The sequence below is a fragment of the Hyperoodon ampullatus genome (assembly GCF_949752795.1).
Source record: "Hyperoodon ampullatus genome assembly, chromosome: 18".
In the NCBI taxonomy this organism is placed as follows: Eukaryota; Metazoa; Chordata; class Mammalia; order Artiodactyla; family Ziphiidae; genus Hyperoodon; species Hyperoodon ampullatus.
In genome coordinates, this window is record NC_136931.1 from 10,047,373 (window position 1) to 10,066,448 (window position 19,076).

Sequence of the window (19,076 nt, forward strand, 5' to 3'; positions counted from 1 at the left end):
ATCCAGGTATGGGGAGACACACCTGGGCTGGGGCATGAACCGAGGGGATACACAAGGTAAAAAGAGCCTGATCATACTTCTGGTGTGCTCGCAGACAGGCTTCAGAACAGAATTCCACGTGGTAGCATCCAGATGGAATTTCAGTGTAAGAGTTTTTCCTCACCTCAGTCCAACGGCACCAAAAGGGCTGGGTTCGGAACTGGCAGCCTTTCTTCCATTCGTCATTATGTTTTACACACAAGGAAATTCTGAGGCCGAAAGATGGGAGGGGACGATGAGCAGAGGGTGACACGTGTTTTTATGGCAGCTCAGTCAGCAGCACTTAAACTCACTTCTGACACTTCTCAGAATCTACAGACCTGTAAGGACGGAACTGTCACCTGCCTATCCAGGAGAGATTTCACTTTGGCAGTGTTTCAAAAGGAAGGTCGCTCATGTCTTTTATGCGTATTTTCACTACCACGCTATTCCTCTAAGCCCATGAAAAATGCTGGACTCTCGAGCGATGGATAAAAGGTGTGTGGTACAGGGTTGGCTAAGAGGAAAATCCCCTTTGTTTCTGAACCTAGGAGTACCAAAAATTCAGAGTCGTTTGCTAAAATCTAGAATTAGGGCAAAATGGCTGCTAGCTTTTCTCCAAGAGTTTGGGCTTGTGGATTACAGAAGGCAGTTGCATTTGATGATTCTGAATTACTTAATGGTTAAAAACTAATGGTCCCGTTAAGACTTGGAAGATAGTACTATTATGTAACAGTTGGCTCTCCTCGGCTAAATGGTTCCCTTCCAGTGTGCTCTGACACCAGGACTGGAGGAGGCATGAAGAGGCAGTGCAGCTCAGCTCCCACCAGAGCGCAGCTCCCACCAGAGCAGCACGGTGCCAAGGAGAAAGCAGAGAGTCACAACGGATGAAAATCCTACATCTGCCACCAACCTGCCAAGTGACCCCGTGAAAGTCACTCACTTCCTCTGATCTCGGTTTCTGGCACAGTAAGAACGACAGACAGTGCAGCGTGCTGGTTGAGGAGGGGGGCCCAGGGAGGCCCGACTGCACGGGAGCTCAGGCCCTCTGCTTCCTGGCCACGTGCCTTCAGAGAACTCACCCTCCCTGGTCTCATTTTCCTCACCTGTGTAATAGACATAATGACAGCGCCCACCCCGAGGGTTGCTTTGAGAATTAAATCAGAAAAAGCAAGCAAAGGGTTCTGGGTATGGGGCTCATAACAGGCGCTCAATAAATGGGCTGTTACTGCTGCTACGGCCGTGGTTATTATTATTCGCTCCCAAACAACCACAGAAATACGAGGTGGAGGAGAGTCAGTCACTAGCAGGAAAACACTGCCTGCTTGCTGGCCACTGAGACAATGGCTCGTGTGAGGTAAACTGGGCTTCCGCCGGCCACCACTCTCTTCCCAGAGCCGAGAAGAGAGCCTGGGGCTTTGGAGGCACGTGTTAAACGCGGGTTAAGTGAATGAACAAGTGGATAAATGAATCAGGAAGGGATAAAAAAGCAAATGTCTTAAGAGCTACTGCTCTATCCTGAAGGGAGGATCTTGGAGCGCACCAGCACGGGCTCGCGGCTACCAAACGCTGCCAAGAGCACGCGCAGTAGGGCTCGCCTGGGTCTGCTGGCTGCATGGGGACGGTACCCAACTGTTCGTACGAGCACAGGGCCGGCACCTAAAGGGATGGTGCAGCTCCCACTACAGACTCTGAGTTCACGTTTCAACCTCAAGTACTCAGGCTACGGGCTGGCTCCAGGAAGGGCTTTAGAGAACAGACTTCTCAACAGCCTAAAACAACAGAGTGAAAGACTAAGGGAGAAGTAAGAAGAACTGGCCACTGGACAGCACTGAGGGGTCAGATCGACATCGTACCATCTGAATATCTGGTTTAAGATACCTCCCCTTACATCCATCATCTGCGTGGAGAAGTATAAAACCAACGACCCCGACAGAGGCGAACCCCCAGACGGCTTGTCGTTGTATCAGTGTTCTCCAAATTCAGCCACTCGGTGCCCCTTTTGAAACTGTTTTATCCTTGGCACCTCCTGTACCATTATTAACTTAATCCCTGTGTTTAAATCAACTCACTGAAAAAGAAAAATTAAATGGAGGTGTTTGTTAAAGAAATTTAAACCACTGTGTTAAACGAGAAACCAGTATCGCCTGCCCTAAATAATATGAGGGAACTGTAAAAATAAACACTTGGAAACAGAATAGTGTAATGAAAATGAAGCTAACCACCACTGCTTTCCTCAGCTCTAGCTCTGAGGGCCGCTCCCCCTGTTAGAAAGATGTTGGCGTGTGACAGCCAAAAAATCTGCCGGCCCCTAGCGAAGGCTTCCTCCTTCAGGCATTTTGAAAGTCTGAGAAAGAAGAGGGAATAAAAAGGAGGAAGTTTCTCATGATGTGAGTCCATGCTTTTGGGACCACATTCACGCACCACGTAAAATCACCGCAGGTTTGCGAAACAGTAGAACCTCCTTCTCGGGCTCTGACGTTCAGCCCCCTTGCGGGACTGGAGGGCTGACCTTACTTGTTTCTGAGTGCAATTAAAATACACGTTTCCTCGATTCTGGGAGGCACTGCAAGACTATCTGTAATCAGGATGCAGCTTACAATCGGGTGGCTTTTATGAACCACTTTTACTGCTGCTTAGTACTGTCTTTTCCTTTTTCTCTGGGAGGCTGTTATGAGATGGATGACACATCTCAAAATGAGGGTGACTCAGAGTCAAGAAAATACGGTACACCTTCACTGGGCCAATATAAATGAGCCTCCCGCTTGGACGCCAAGACAACACAATAGCCTTCCGGCCTCCCCATTGTGTTCATCTGATAAAGACATTACAATAGCAAGATATTATGATCTATAACCCTCCACTGGAACACTCACACATTCTTGGCCTTGAACGCTTGAGCAAAATGCTGCACGCTATGGAGCAGAGAGAGGTCCAGGGTCATTGCTTCTACCTTGGCTTTATGCTGGAATGAGAGAAAATAAAAAGAAATGATAAATAACAGCAAGTTTAGTTCATGGTATCAAGTTACAGTAAATGTGTTATGGAACATGTCGGAATTCCCCTGTTTAATATTAGACGCCCAGAGAGAATATAAATCATCGGAATGAATGGAAGAACGGGGCGTTTTACTGCCAAGTTGAGGGAGGCTGGGAGGCTGGGACTCTGCTGAAACTCCATGCTGGGGGGTTGTGCTGTTTGACTCAGCGCACGAAACAGGGTCCTAAGGGTCCTCGGGCTCACATAGCTCCTTTCTCCATCTGCCTCCTAAAAAAACTGTAACGATAGGGCAACACCAGGACAAAGCCTGGCTCCTGCAAGAACTCTGGAGACCACATGTTAATCTCAAAAGCTGCCCTCCGGTTCTGAAATGATTCCACCAAGCCTGCATGAAAAACGAGAGACAGCTCATGTACAGAAAGTACAAACGCAGGCAAAACTCGTTCCTGACTGCTCAACACCCCCCTGGTTTAGTAACCCTGTGAACCCTATAGATGGGCAGGGCACGTATGGATGGTAATAATGATGCTGTTAATGAGGCCATTAAGGTCTTTGCTGAGCTGATGGCGGGTGGGCATTTACAGGCATCATCTCATTTCACCCTCAGGACAACTGAAGGATACGGTTGTAGTTGGCCTGTTTTACAGTGTGGCATCTTATAAGAGATTGCAGAGCTAAGAAGTGTGGACGGCAAGACTCAAGTCAGTCTGACACTGGCTGGAGCCCAAGTTCCCTCCTGGAGAGACACCAAAAGGATTGCAGTGGTCAGGATTTGAAGCCACCCTGTTCCACTGCAGGGCCTCCTAGCACACTTCTGGAAAGACCAGGGTTGCCTTGTGTTTATACAGCCCTCCCAATTTTTGAGTCTCGCTGGACTTTGGAGTGTGAGCTGAAATGCTATCACTTCTTAGATGCCCCTCCGCTGAAGGACAGACTGCCAGGCCACCTGCCTGTTCAGGTAAGCAGATCCCCATAAAACGAACGGTGAGCTTGGGAATTCTTGTCTAGACTGCGATGTTAAAGTAAGGCTATGGAGACTAACGCGATACTCGAATATTATGAAGGGGGGATGCAAACGGCACTGCTGGGGACATCCTCCACCCGAACGGATGCAAACTGTGCTGAGAAGCTTCGTGTGTCTACGGCAGTTCACCTCTGCCGCCTAGGTCGTGGGCTCCGACCCAAGCCCCAGGCCTTGAACAATAAATATCAGGCAGAGGCAGCAGGAAAGCACACTGACTTTGGGCCAGGTAACCTTTCTGAGCCTCAGTTCCCTCATCTGTAAATGTGAACATTATCTACTCTCAGAGTTGTGAGATTAAGTATAAAGCATCTAACATCCTGCCCTGAAGAGAGAAAGTATTTCATCAGTTTAACCAGGAGGAGATAAGATGCCCGTGGTGACAAATTCTTCCCCTGAGGCCACTGTGTAATAAACCGTGGTTCGGGTGGGCAACAGTGCAGCAAGGTGGATGCAATGATGTTGATGACAAGCAACGGTGCCCCCCGAAGACCACAGACTGGACCAGATCACTGTTGGCTCTGCTTACTAACAGAGCCCGGTTTTAGGGAAACGGTGTAGAGAGGGATTCAATGACCCCCCCAAACCCCAAGAGCTTATCAGTGGCAAAGGCAAGTTGGCCAAAGAAGATTTAAGTTCCTCAGGTAACAGCAGCAGATGCTCAAACCTGCAGATTTTGGAAGAAGGAGAAGTGTTGAACCTGATGCAGGAAAAGGGGAAGTGCCAACACATGGGTTTTGTTAGGGAAATATTGCACCTGGAGGGTCCAGGTAAGGCAAGGCCACGCCCCTCATCCTAGAGGGAGAGAAACTGCCCCCAGGAGAAGCGGATGCACTTGAGTGATACTGTACCCCATGCAGAACGCTTGGGTCTCCAGATAGGGAGCAAACTGCCCCCCCACCACCGCTTTCTGTCTGCATGATGGATATTTATCTGTGGCTAAAACCTCTTCTGAGTGGGAAGTCTGCTAATGGCTAACTTTTCTTCCCCAGAGAGTCTTATGCCTCCTAAATGCTCAACTACCCAATCTGATGTTCAGAGTGAGCGAGGAAAGTGGCCTTTCACCCTCCTCCTGCCTGCTCCGGCCCCAGCCCCTCCCGGCACAGAGCATGACACGCACCGCCAACACAGAATCTTACAGAACTCTGAATGGATCACAAGAGGAAAGTCAACTATTTAACCTATTAAGGAAGGGTTGGTAAAGACATTGCTCCTCTCAGCCGAGCCCTTGATGGAAACCCCAAGGGATACGCTGGCTACGTATTAGAAAAATGGATGTTCATTCTTCCCCCATAAAACAGGGAGAGCATTCCCAGATGGTGACCTCAAAGCAATATTTCCAATGAAAATGATGGCGCAGCCAAATGGGCCAGTACGTTCTTCTAAATGTGCAACTTACACGTGGTAAGCTGTCCCCCCCTTCACTTGAAGATAAAGCACAGGGCTGCCACTACCAATAAGAACAAAATCAGACCATACACATCCAGGGGGAACAAGGGTCACAAGCCATCAAGTAGTTCAACAGACTAATCCACAGGCTGTGTGTTACTAGGCTCCTGGGGACAGTGATTCAAGTCCACACGCAATTACTCAGGTAATTCCCCTGCCCTTGGTATCAGGTTTCCTGTTTTTGCTACTGACCCTGAGAAATGCAGAGAAACTGTGTGTGCAATTCACTTAAGGCCAGTGAAGGAAAAACACAGCTTTGTGAATTAAGGTGTGTGTATGCGTTGATGTGTGTGTGTGTTGGGGGGTTTGTTCTTCTGATTGGCTGACAAACTTAACGTGATAGAAATGTTTATCGTGGGACATGCTCTAAATGAGAAGGCAGGGGCTGACGGACTGGAAACAGAAAGCATTTTTGAGGGATAAACTGCTGATTGCTAGGTGAAAGCAAGAGGCCCCATCTGCCAATGTGAGCTTTCCCGCTGAGTCTGACTAGGAACCTGGGACTGACCACAGTTCACTTTCTTGGTATAACTCACTTTTGCTGCTGTTGTTGTCGTTAACTTTAATTTAGAATGAATTATAGACTCACAGGAAGTGGCAAAAATAGTAGTGAGAGTGCCCACGTACTCGTCTCCTAGCATCCGCCAAAGGGGGCATCTTATCCAAGTATAGCACATTATCAAAATTAGAAAATCGACACTGTCACAGTGTAATTTATTAGATCGCAGACATTACTTGTATTTCACCAGTTCCGGGACGCACTCAGTTCCTTTTACTTGGAATATCTGTGTGTATAATTCTACGACATTTGATCACGTGCACAGATTCAAGATACAGAACTATTCCGTCACCACTAGAGAACCGCTGAGTTTTTTTTATTAAGATGTTAAATCTGCGTATGCCGCTCAAGAAGTGAAAAGTTCAGGCCTGTATGGCCAGAGTGTGCTCTCTGGATTGGCAACAGACGCCCATATACAAAGTCCTAGCTTAAAACGCTTTTGTAGCTTGGAATGGCCAACAAGATATGCTCCTAATTCCTTACTGTGGCTCACACAAGTGCTTCTGTATTGATCAGGATGAGCTTCAGTGAGGAACAGCCCCCAAACCTCAATGTCTTAAGACAACAGACGATTATTACTTGCTCACGCTTCATGCCCATCTCATGTTGGTGGGGTGCTGTTTATTGTCGCTGGCCAGGGGCCCCATCAGGTAGAGCCTCCACCCTCTGTAACACCACCAGCCTCTACAGTGAGGGGAAGAGAATGTGACAAGGTGCACGTGGAATGTCACAGGCTTCCACCCAGTGGTGACACGTGCCACTTGTGCTCACGTTTTGTTGGCAGAGCAAGTGTTGTGGCTGTGCTTAGCTTCGAAAAGGTGCCACCCTCCATATGCCCAGCGAGAACAGAAATGCAAACATATACACAATGAATAACAGTAACGACTAACAGTCCCTGATTTTGCCCCATCTACCTCTCTAGGCTCATTTCAGGCCACTTCCTGCTTCATACGTTCCATTAGTGATAGAAAAATTTAGAAATGACAGATGAACGTGGACAAAAAAAGCATCTATAATCCCACCACCCCAATATTAACTGTTAGCTTTCCATAGGTCCCTCCCCTCTTCCCTTCCTCCCTATCTATCCATCTATCCAGCCAGCTGGCCAACCGTCCATCCACTTAGCTTTGGTTAACAGAAACTTCTTACTAGAACTCTGAATCTTAAAATGCTATAAAATGCCGCTATAAAATGCCTCTCTCAACCCTTCCCCCCAAATCCTAACCCTTTTCTTTAATCACACCAGTAGGCAAATTTATCATCTCAGGCAAAATAGGAATGTAAATTTATTTTAAATTATGTATACAGGTGCTGGCACTCATCGTTTTCAAAGAGAACTGCACAGGTGGCATTCCACACACGAAGCATCAGGCAACGTCTAAGTAGTTGAGAAGCCGACCTGCTCCCAACACCCCAGGCTCAGCCAGAAAGACACAGTAATGAAGCAACCCACACATTCTACTTCCATTTCCCTGGAAGTTGGGGGATGCTCGGTGGCAGCACAGTCCACCGACACTCTCAACAGACCAAGTCTTCTTGGTTTGTTCTTTATTAAGTTCAGAAAACCTGGCTTAGTGATTCAGGAGTCTGCAAATGCAGAATCAAAGGGGTTCTTGCTGTTGTTATGTAACAGTGATCTCTCATACTGTTTTACGACTATAAATTAGCCAAGTATGACTCAGATGTGATACTGCCCGAAACCAAAGGAACCATATAGGGGCTGTGTGGTATTTAAAGGGAGAAGTGGGAAGATGTTATCATCCACAGGAGACGGCAGAGTTGGACTGACCCGGAGCCACAGACCAGCATGACCACAGTGCTGACAGTGTGACTTCAGGGGAGCTGTGTGCCTGCTGTGGGCCTTAGCACCCAGGCCAAAATGTGCATTTGCCTTGCATGATTAGGGTAAAGATTAGGTATGATGTATATAAGATATGGGGCACATAAATAATAATAATTATTTGTAAGGCCACTGCTAAAGTGTGATGTCCATTGTTTGTTTTTCAATCATAAAGCATATTAGCAATTGCAGTCTCCCTTCTTAATTTCACAAATTTACCTTAAGTAGCTCAAAGTATGAACAGCAGCTCTGTGATGGAGGATGGATGACACATGACCCCAGAGCAGGAGGAAGGAGGCTCACTGCATCCCCCAGAGGCCAGGGTACCCCAGTTTCCAAACTCAGTAAGTATTCTGAACCTGAAAGGTGTTCAGGCCATGGTGAAGGCCATGGACTCAAGTTGGACCTCCTGGGTCTAAAGCCCACTTCTAGCACTTACCAACTGGGAAAGTTACTTCTTGTGCAATCAGTTTTCTCTTCTGGAAAATGGAAATAAGAGCACCTGCTTTATCAGGAAATGAGGTGATATATGTAAAATCCTGAGAAGAGCACCTGACACCTGAGAAGTATTCTACAACTGTTGCCAAGGACCAAATAGTATTACTCTGATTGTTTCTGTTGTTGTCTTTAGCATTGCTGTCAACATCATCACAACCATCATCACCACAATCTTCATCACCATCGTCCCCATCATCCCCATCATCATCATCATCATCACCATCTGCACTGAACTGCTTCACTCTTCACTGAGAGAGGTGAACGGGGCCCAGCTGGCCAATGGCAGCAACCTGAGAACCCTGGCCATAGGAGCTCTCGCCCCACAGTACCCTCTTTCCTTACAGTGACCCTTTGCGGGCAGTTATTATCACCCACCCATTTCGCGGATGGAGAAAATGAAGTTCATAGAGTGACAGCATATCTTCATGCAGGTAATAACTGTCAGAACCCCAGTTCACACCAAGCCATGATTTTAATCCCTACTGCATGCTCCACAACGCTCACGTGGCCCAGCTGTCCTCATGCCCCTCAGAGGCCTTCACACCAAGGCCAACCCCAGGGGAAACCACCAGATCTGTAACAGCCTCGTACAGAGGCAGCATGCTGTCCTGCTCCTGGTCCACAATAAGAGAGACAGTATTTACAAGAGTGAACTATTCACTCATTCATTCACTAACTCTGCCTCTAAAGGTAAACATATATTCCAAAGATCCCATCTCCTTTACTTCTTTTCTTTTATTCCCCATCATTGCAACACCACGTAAGAGGAAATCTGTCACACCCATAATCCGCTTACCATCAATGAAAGAACAAAAAAGGTAACATCTCATGGTAACAGACCTTTGGAAAGCTGTATATAAATAATTTCAAGGGCTTCCCTGGTGGCGCAGTGGTTGAGAGTCCGCCTGCTGATGCAGGGGACACAGGTTCGTGCCCCGGTCCGGGAGGATCCCACATGCCGCGGAGCAGCTGTGCCCGTGAGCCATGGCTGCTGAGCCTGCACGTCCGGAGCCTGTGCTCCGCAACGGGAGAGGCCACAACAGTGAGAGGCCCGCATACCACAAAAAACAAAAAACAAAAAAAAATAATTTCAAGCGACCAAGCATACTTAAAAAACAGATTATTCCTTAAAAACTATTATTAATTGTAAACTGACTATGAATTAGCTAGAGGATATCAATGACTTTTCTCCACTATCCCGTAATGAACCAAAAGTAGCTGGTCTGGGAACCAAGCTGTTGTGTGTGATGGGACCTCACAGTGAACTCAGGTGGGCACACTTCAAAATGCTCTCATCTAGTACAGGAGTCTTGTTTCCTCCACTCAACCGGACAAACGTATCCCCACTGCACTCTTTCTAGTCAATCCTAGCCTAGCAGCAGATAAGATCAGCTCTTCCTCCTGTTATGATACAAGGGTCACCCGTGAGCTGGTCAAAAAGAAGAGCACACGGTCACAACTGTTGGAGATGGAAGGATAGAGAAACCCAGATGAATGAATGGGAGCAGGGAGCCCCGCCTCCAACACACCCAGAGGAAATATTCTCTTTCAGCAGATGGGGACTCACCCTGTGGAGCCACAGGAGTGAGATGGACCATGTACCGTGAAGGTGCCAATCCATGTGAATTTGATGGGTGTGCGCCTACCCTCTCTTACACTTAGAGAAGAGCTCGTTTCAGGGTTTCCCCGAAAAAAAGCTCTCACGTACATATATTTATTAATAACCAGAGCCAAAAAAATAATGAGCATCTATGACATGCTTGGCATTTATTTTTCATTAAAGAGTCATAGGAAAAAATCTTTTGAAGTATCTATCATTTCCCCCATTTCACAGACTAGAAAACAGAGGCTGGTATGGTTTAAGTGGCACAGCCCAGTCAGACACAGATCCAGGTTCCCAACCGGTTGGGATGGTTCCAGTGCTCGTGTCTTCACTGGAGTACCACACTGCGCTGTAGCCCTGTCCTCATATTCTTCAACAGATGACACTGAGAAGCTATGAAGAAATCAACGCCCTCTATATATTCTTGTTTGTGTCTATTTTACATCATATTTATTTCATACACTTCAAATTTACAAGAGAAGCCTAGTACTGAAAGAGAAAATGTAACCAAGGCAATAATCTACATTCAGAGCTTATTGCTAATGGCATCCTGCAAATTCTAATCCAATGGGCCCTAACTGCATTATGCTGATGCCTCTCACTTTACATACACTTGGTCCTGACTTTATGCTCCGAAACCTTAAATAGGAGTTGTCACATTTACAACAGCAGGAGCAGGAGACACTGGTGCTGAGCATGTTATTGACATGACAGTATTCACTGAACTACAATACAGACCTAACTACACTGGTTTCATAATTCCCCAACATCCTATGCGGGACTTCACAACGCCAATTTCTCCAGTATCTTTTAAGTGATGTTAATGGTGGCCACGGGTGGCGGCCTTTTCGCTGGGAAATGCAGGAGTAGATAGAGACTTGAATCTCCTTTCAGCTCTTGTACCTCTCAGGAGAATAACCCAAACCAGCAACGTGAGTGAGTCTGATGGGGAGTGTGCCCAACCTTGGGACAAGCCTAAAGATTAAAAGGATGTACTGATAAATGCTCTTTCTGAAAAAGCATTTCTCCCCAAGGAGAAGGCAGAGTTTAAGAGTCTCTTTTACAGCTCCACACACCTGTACCAATCTGTATACCACTGTGCCTTTAACAAGGAAAATGCTCTTAGGGAAGAGTGCAATTTCGAAATAGGGAACCAAACCAAAAATGATCCTTAGCAAACCCCTGGATTTTTTCTTACAGCCTTGAAGGAGAGGGGCTGACTCTGTCATTCCTGACTTTCAGATCAACCATCAGGCAGCAACCTTCACTCCTGAGCCCTCACAAGTGCCCTTCAACTCTGCCTTCCCCACTAAACTCGTAAACAGCCCTAATAAGAAAATCATGACAATGCTTTCTTCATTATGTACAGGTCAGAAATTCTGCCTTGGGTTGCTGGAACTCAATTTGCAAAATAACTGTATCAATATCTACAGGTAACTGTGAGGCTGATTCAAGGAGAAATTGCACCGGAGAACAGCTCATTTAATTTGGTGTACGAGTTAACGCACCACGTAAAGCAAAACTATTAAAAATGCTTAGACGGTAATAGGCAATATTTTGCACTCTGGATAAAAAAATGCTTATCTTGCCAGAAGCTAACAAGAGAGTGAAAATATTCGAAAACCTTCCAACTTCCCTCTATGCGATGTATTCACTTTGCAGCGTAAAAACAGTTTAAGGAAGGACAGCAAATGGCACGGGAGTTTGGCAGTCAACGTGATCGGGCGTTTATGCCTTGCTATTGAAGAAAGAGCCTTTTTTTCATAGTGAATTTTTCATTCTAATGTAAGTGATGATTTACATTAACTATAGGTAAGGCATGGTTACATTTTCCTGAAGGATTGCAGGCAAGTAAAGACTAGTACAGTAAGTCGAAGCGTAAAAGCTTTCTCTGTCATAATATTTATTATAATGGCATATAAAATAGCTGAAGTAAATAATAGATGACTAAAGGTAAATTCGTATGATAAAGAATCCTTCAGTAGACACCATTACTTTTGACTGTTCTAGTTTTATATACAGTTGAAGACTCTTAATAAACAGGCCCTATATCTTATGTAAGTATGGGAAACATCAATGATGTGCTTTAAAGGCAACATACTGGACATCAGCTAATTTACTGTCTAATGAGATCCTCAACAGGAACAGTCTATATATTTTGAATATTTAATAGGTGGGTTCCTTAATGAAACTTGTTAAGGAAAGGGCACTGGAAGCCCCTTCTTTGGGGAAGTTGCTGATAAACGAAAAATCAGTGTCCCCCACCCCCCAAGATTCAGAACAGTGTATCGTTTAAAACATAGAGATGTGGGACCTGTTGATTATCTGGTCACAGGTCAATGGTGGTTAGTTAAATTGACTAGAGGGAGACAAACAAGATTTGTCTGCTCTGGTTGAAAGGCTTCTGAATTCCACGTGAAGGACCTGTGAAGTCTGAAAGATGCTCAAATGGAGAGAGACGATCTTCATTACGACCCTTAGGATGGAGAGGAACATACACTAACAGGCCAGTGTCTGCCTCAGGGGTTCTCATCCAGGGACATGCCACCCCCAGGGGACATCCGGCAAGGTCTGGAGACATTTCTGGTAGTCACAATTTGTTGGGGGGTGGGGGGGCTACTGGGATCTAGTGGGTAGAGGCCAGGGATGCTGCTAAACATCCTACAACTGCCCCCAGATGGCAACGGTGCCGAGGTTGCATGTGTGAGTTTAGTGAGAGGAACCGTGATTCACCCTAAGTGGGCTTCAGCGACTTAAATTTATCCTTATTTATAAAAATAAAACTGGCTCACTAACGAAAGTATAAATAATACAGAAGTGGATAATGTATCAAGTGAAAATATCTCTGGAATCCCACTGCCCCAAGATAAACAGAGTGACAGTGATGCAAATCCTTCCAGAGTACATTTTCTACACATATAAAAACACTGGGCCATAATACATTTCTACAAACATAGTATTGTACTTCATGGGTTATTATATCATCTGGGTTTTCCCAGTTAACACATAACTGAATACATCTAAATAGACTCCACCCATATTCTTTCCAACCCATAGGTTTAGCCCATTGTAGGGCTGTCCAAGAATTTATTAAAAACTGGTCCCCTTTAGATTCCTCAGCCCTCCACACCCTTCACTAGCTTTGTGAACTTTTTACTTAAATTCCCGATGCCTGACCTTCCTTATCTGTAAAAATAGAAATAACAGAAGAACCTCCTCCTGGGGATTACTGTGAGAATTCAATGAGATAATAATCATGGAAAGCACCTTAAACAGATATGCTCTAAGTGTTAACTACTGCTGTTGCTGTAATTAATATTATTTTACGTAGTTTCTAGGTTTTTGTTACTAAAAGCAATGCTGCAATACCTATGTTTCGCAATAAATGATTTTTTTTTCTAGAGGATAAGTTCCTGGAAGTAGAATTGCTAGGTCAAGAGATTTTAAACATTTTAAACTTTGATAGATTTTTACCGGGTGTCCTCCTAAAAGGTTATATCAATTTCTATTCCCAAGAACACTGCAGGAGACTATGAAAGAAAACCAAAACAACCAATAATTCACATTGACAGTTAAAGTAAATTAAAATGCACAGTCTCATATCTCTGTCTCTGATTCCTGGTACAAAGTGAGAGGCACAGAGTAGGTTTTCAAGACAGGCTTTAATTTAGAAAATGAATGAATGAATATATAACACACCACCAAACTTGGGACAGATCTGTAAGTAGAAATAAAAGCATGTTAGTGATGTTGGCAACAATGATTTCCCATAAGCCATTTAGAAAGTCAGGCTTTCCTCCTGGTGCATCAGAATGGCTGGCTGAGGGCCTGCCTCTCAGAAATTGGCCGCACCGCATGATGACAGATGTGAGCCTGGTATGCAGAGCATGCAGTAAACATGTAATAGTATCATCACGCTTGGGGACTGACCACGACAGTTATTTTTAATTTATGGATGAATTGAAAGAGAGAAACCTTCCAGAGGTTCTGCAGAAGCCAAGCAGGATATTCAACAGATAAACTAGAAAAGATTAAGAGTATATGTGCTTCCAAGAGAAATGAGGTTTCCTGCTTAAGTGGCATCCGCCTAAGAAGCCTCTAATAAGTTCCAACGAAAACACCCAGAAAGGAAGGAAAGCTGAGAACTCAACATAATACACACACATACACACACACACAAGGCACAGTCAAGTTATCCCCAAATGTTGTGCATCTTTTACGTTAGCTACAAGACCAAATAAATTACTCGTAAAAAGTAAATTGAAACAACAATAACAAAGGTTTTTTTTTTGGGGTGGGGGACAGGGATTTCATAGAGCCATTGAATCATGTATGGCCTGGTTTTGCTGGTTAAAATGATAGAGACAGTAAACAGTTTTATACTAAGTAAGAGAAAATTTAGATATGTACGTGAAAATTTCCAGAAGAAAGAAAAATATCAGAAGAGAGGGAGGGAAAAGAAAAGGGGAGGAAGGGGAGGGAGAGGACTAGGAGGGGAGGGGAGGGGAGGGGAGGGGGAAGGAGAAGAATAAAGTAAGTTAGTTAGTTTAGCTTCCAAACCAGCAGCAGTAGGACTAAAAAAAAAAAAAAAAAAAAAAAAAAAAAAAAAAAGATGCATGGGGCATACTGGATATAAAGAAACTGGATAAATGCAAAAATAAGATCCAAAAAATAATTAAAATTTAATAATAAAGGAAAACACTTGGACACTTGGTAGAGAGGAAACACAAAACGAAATTCAGAAATCAGTACAGGTATATACATAATCACAAGAAATAAAAATGGACTTAAATTCACACGTTAAAGGCAGAAACCAACTAGAATTTAAGAATCACCTCTATGGTGTATAAAATAGTGTGGATAGAGAGAACCAGCACCTCTCAAACCAGTTCTCCCTGGTCCACAGTATGGGGCTGTGCTGAGAAGAGACCAACCAGGCAGGAACTACATTTTCCAGCCTGCAGTGCGGTGGGGCGGGGCCTCTAGGTTTCCACCAATGGCCTGTGAGTAGAAGAGTGTGGCGCTTCTCACGTGAAATGGATTCCCTACATTCTTTCTCCTTCCACATGATGGATGTAGATTATAATGATTTCCTCGGAGACAGTAAGGCCACTAGATGAAAGGAACTTCGATACTTTATTCACTAAATGGGCCACAGCCCCCTGTCAGTCGGGGGCACCCGATGTGGATCTGTATCATACACTGGAAATCACTTGGTAAAACTGTTCTCTCTCACAACTTCAAGTGTCAGTGAGGTTGACTGCTCCATGCTACCTTTTACCACGGAAGGAGAATCATACTGTTGGCAAGCAGCAAGGAGGTTTGGGTCATTATAGAGTTGCAAAATCCAATTGATTCTGGAGCCCAAACAGCATAAAATAAGCCCGAAGACGTCTTCGAGAGACAACAGCCCATTACAACTTCTGAATTAATGCAAAGAATTCAGGCCAGTAGCATGTATCAGATTAATGATACAACTTGCCACCCAAGCCCTTTATTCCAGACAGTGGCCTGGTAGTCACTATGGTGTACAAAGAAAGAGAGACAGAGGTAGACAGACAGACAGACATGGAGAGAGATTCAGAAAAAGAAAGAGTCAGGCGTGCCTGTCCTGTGAGGTTTCCAGGGCTTTTCTGACGGCTTCACCAGGACGGCTTCTGGAAACGAAGTCCTGACAGGAGGAAAGAGTGGTCCGTAACGAGGGGCAGAGGGAGGCCACAACTCGGACACGCAGATCCAAAGCAGGAAGGGACGTCCCTGTCCGTTCAGTGCCCAAAGCATGCAGGTGGCCACATTCACAGCCAACTTGCTCTGTGGTCTACTCTCTTGTAGCCAAAAGGGACGAACGAATCACGTCAGGTAATTCTGTTAAAAGCCAGCTAAGTTACAGACGGCGTGTTCTCAGAAAAGCAGCGCAGACAGCGTTAGCGTCGCGGGGAGAGGGGCTGCGTGGGGGACACCACCGTATACGTATCCATTAGAAGCCGTTTGGGAACGGCACGCATGTGCAAGCAGCTCGGCTTTAGTGCCTGTTCTTCCTGCCGCTTCAGTATTTATAAACAGCGTCTTCCCTTCTCCCTCTGGCTCGATGATGCAGATGTTCTCTACAGGCAGAGCTTCTGCTGATTACAGTGGGACGGGGTGGCCAGAGCTTTCGTCTCTGCAAAGAGAGGACCAGGTCCATTTGGTCCTTTTTTTCCTCAAGGAAAGCAGACTTTATGAGGCTGCACTCCTTTCTGGGGGTACCAGGTCTGAAGGGCAACCATCAGAAGGATTTGGGGGTGTTATGGCTGAGGGTCACATTTTCTAGTTAATCTAAATGTCACCTCTCATCACACATCTAGGACCTTCAGCCTTCCTGTCCCTGTACACATTTACAAACTCCAGTCCAAGAGGCAAACACTCACGGTTAATTAAATATTTTTGAGGTCTTACTCTCTGGCTGATACTATTCAGGGAAGGGAAGATTATGGACTTTGCCACATTCTACCCTGCGGAGTCCTTACAAAGTAGACCTAATTACCTGTACTTTAGAAACAAAACAAAAGCTGAGAAAGCATCCAAAAAAACCTGCTCGAAAGTCATATAATTAGTACCTGGCAGAACGGGGGATTTCAGTTTTTCCTCCACACTGATAAGCCATTTCTCCTTACAAGACAGTATTATTGTTTTGGGGCCAGAACTTTCTTTCACCCTGAAATTACCCCTAAATCCAGGAGATTATGGTGGGGTCCAAAAGTACTTCGCTCCCAAGAATGCTGTTCTTTCCATGAACCCAAAGCCTTTACACTTCTTTCTTTTATGTTGACCATTAAAATGGTAACTTTATGATTTAAAAAAACAAACAAACAGCTGACTTCCACCTCTCCCCTCACCCCATCCCCCAGGCTCTGAAAGAGCCAAGTTTGATAACTAAGTCATGTGTAATTTGAAATGTTTCCATATGTGTGGAAATAAGATACTAATCTAACCACCTGCTCATTCTAATTTAGTGAAACAGACTTTTCTTTCCAAATGGCCGTGAGTCCTTTAGAAAGTCAGCAAACTTTTTCTCCAATGGACCAGACAGTAAGTATTTTAGGTTTTGCGAGCCATGCGCACTGCTCAACTTTTGCAGCGTGGAAGCAAATGCCGCCATAGATAATGGAAAGGAATGGGCATGGCCATTTGCAATAAAATTTTATTTACAAAAACAGGTGTTGGGCTGGATTTCCGCCTAGCAGGGCATAGTTTGATGAAACCTGTATTAGGACAAGAGTCAAGAAAGATGGCTGTGTTTCCTTAAGTCCGACAGTCCTGTACTTAATATTAGCTGCAGATTCCACTGAATGTAGGAGAAAGAAGGACATCATACCATGCCTTAAAGTGTGTGTTGTCTGATCACACAGGCCATCAGATAAAGACACAGCTAACACACGGCATACAGAGTCCCAAGCAGTGTGTACAATGGACTCAGCGGTATCTGTTAACTCTGTTCATTGAAAATAATCTCCTATTAAATAATCTTAATTTTGGGAGTATTACACTTTGTAAGTATCAGCACTAAATGGTTCCTGCAATTCCACATGTCTGCTTGAACACAGGTTTTTTGTTTTGTTTTGCTTTGTTTTTAATTTAATTTTATTTTTTGCTGCGTTGGGTCATCGTTGCTGCACACGGGCTTTCTCTAGTTGCGGAGAGCAGGGGCTACTCTTTGCTGCAGTGCCCAGGGTTTTCATTGCGGTGGCTTCCCTTGTTGAGGAGCACGGGCTCTAGGCGTGCAGGCTTCCGTAGTTGCGGCATGTAGGCTCAGCAGTTGTGGCTCACAGGCTCTAGTGCGCAGGCTCAGTAGTTGTGGCACGTGGGCTTAGTTGCTCTGCGGCATGTGGGATCTTCCTGGACGAGGGATCAAACCCATGTCCCCTGCATCGGCAGGTGGATTCTTAACCACTGCGCCACCAGGGAAGCCCAGGACCTTTTTGAAAAATACTTTGGCCACTCTAGAAGTTCATAAAAACCTGACGAAAAGTTGAAATATAGGTTTCTAGACATTTTCCAAGTATACCAATCCTTGGGCATTCAGGGTGCGAAGGACAGACGTTTTTTCGTTGGGCTCAAAGGCATGTTCCCAGATCTGCTCAAGATTCTCTCCAGAATCCTAACAACAAGCATCAAATCAGAAGACCCATCTTGTCCACGGGGTATGTGACCATGATATTTCTGTCTTGTTCGTATGCATTTACAGTGCAGAAAAACAAAAACAAAGCAACAACAAAACACCACTTCTCTTAATGAAAAGAGAACTATACACTTTGTTTTTTATTGCAGAGGAGAGGTGCAGATGTAGATGGAGAGTTTGGGTGGAGGGAACCATTTGGGTGTGAGAGGCAGTAGTACACACAAAATACCAAAGCAATGAAAACATGAAATAAAGAGACTGCTCATAGGAGAGTTACTAATGAGGCCATTTCTTCCATGTCCTGGGATTTTTCCAATCCAGATGACAGCAGTAGATTAAGGGTGAATGAGACACTATAGCCATTCCCTAAAGTAGTAAGAATTACAGGTCACATGATCATGATTCGGGATAAGTTCATGCCTTCTGCTGGGGAGGGCAAGGATGGCCCTTCCAGCAGGTATGTGAAGCATTCTGCCAATGGTGAGGGATTTAAATCCCTCAATCTTGCTACGAGTCAGTACCAAGCCTTACTGAGAACCACAGTATCTTACTGGCAGAATGGTTTCTCAGCCAAGAACCCACCAAGCACCTGATTTACAGGGATACAAGTATTTCCAAACAAATACGAACCCCACTAACAAGAAAAGATGAAAACCAAAACAGAATCGTAACCACCAGCTGGCTCATGGCCCTGGGATCCTCCAGTGGACACTCTGAGGGTGATGGACCACGTCAAGAAGAGCCATCAGGCCGACAGTGATGGAAGGTGGGGCAGCCCCACCAGGTACTCTGGGCCGGGCACTCCACTGAGTGCTTTGCATCCACCTAAGATTCCCGTCTTCACCCTCCGTGCCTGTAAGAGGTAGGTATTCGCATCTTCATTTTGCAAGTGAGTAAATGGAAATTAAACAACTTGAGGGCCAGTAAGTC

At 45.1% G+C, this 19,076-nt stretch overlaps 1 protein-coding gene across 1 annotated transcript in view; it reads right to left on the reverse strand.

The window, feature by feature from the left end:
- Positions 1 to 19,076, reverse strand: part of WWOX (WW domain containing oxidoreductase) — a gene marked incomplete at both ends in the record, with an annotated part of 983,966 nt that overhangs the window by 722,688 nt on the left and 242,202 nt on the right. Inside the window, one exon of the mRNA XM_079723706.1 lies at positions 2,895 to 2,983. Within this exon, the coding sequence (XP_079579832.1) occupies positions 2,895 to 2,983 (89 nt within the window). The remainder of the gene's footprint in view (positions 1 to 2,894; positions 2,984 to 19,076) is intronic.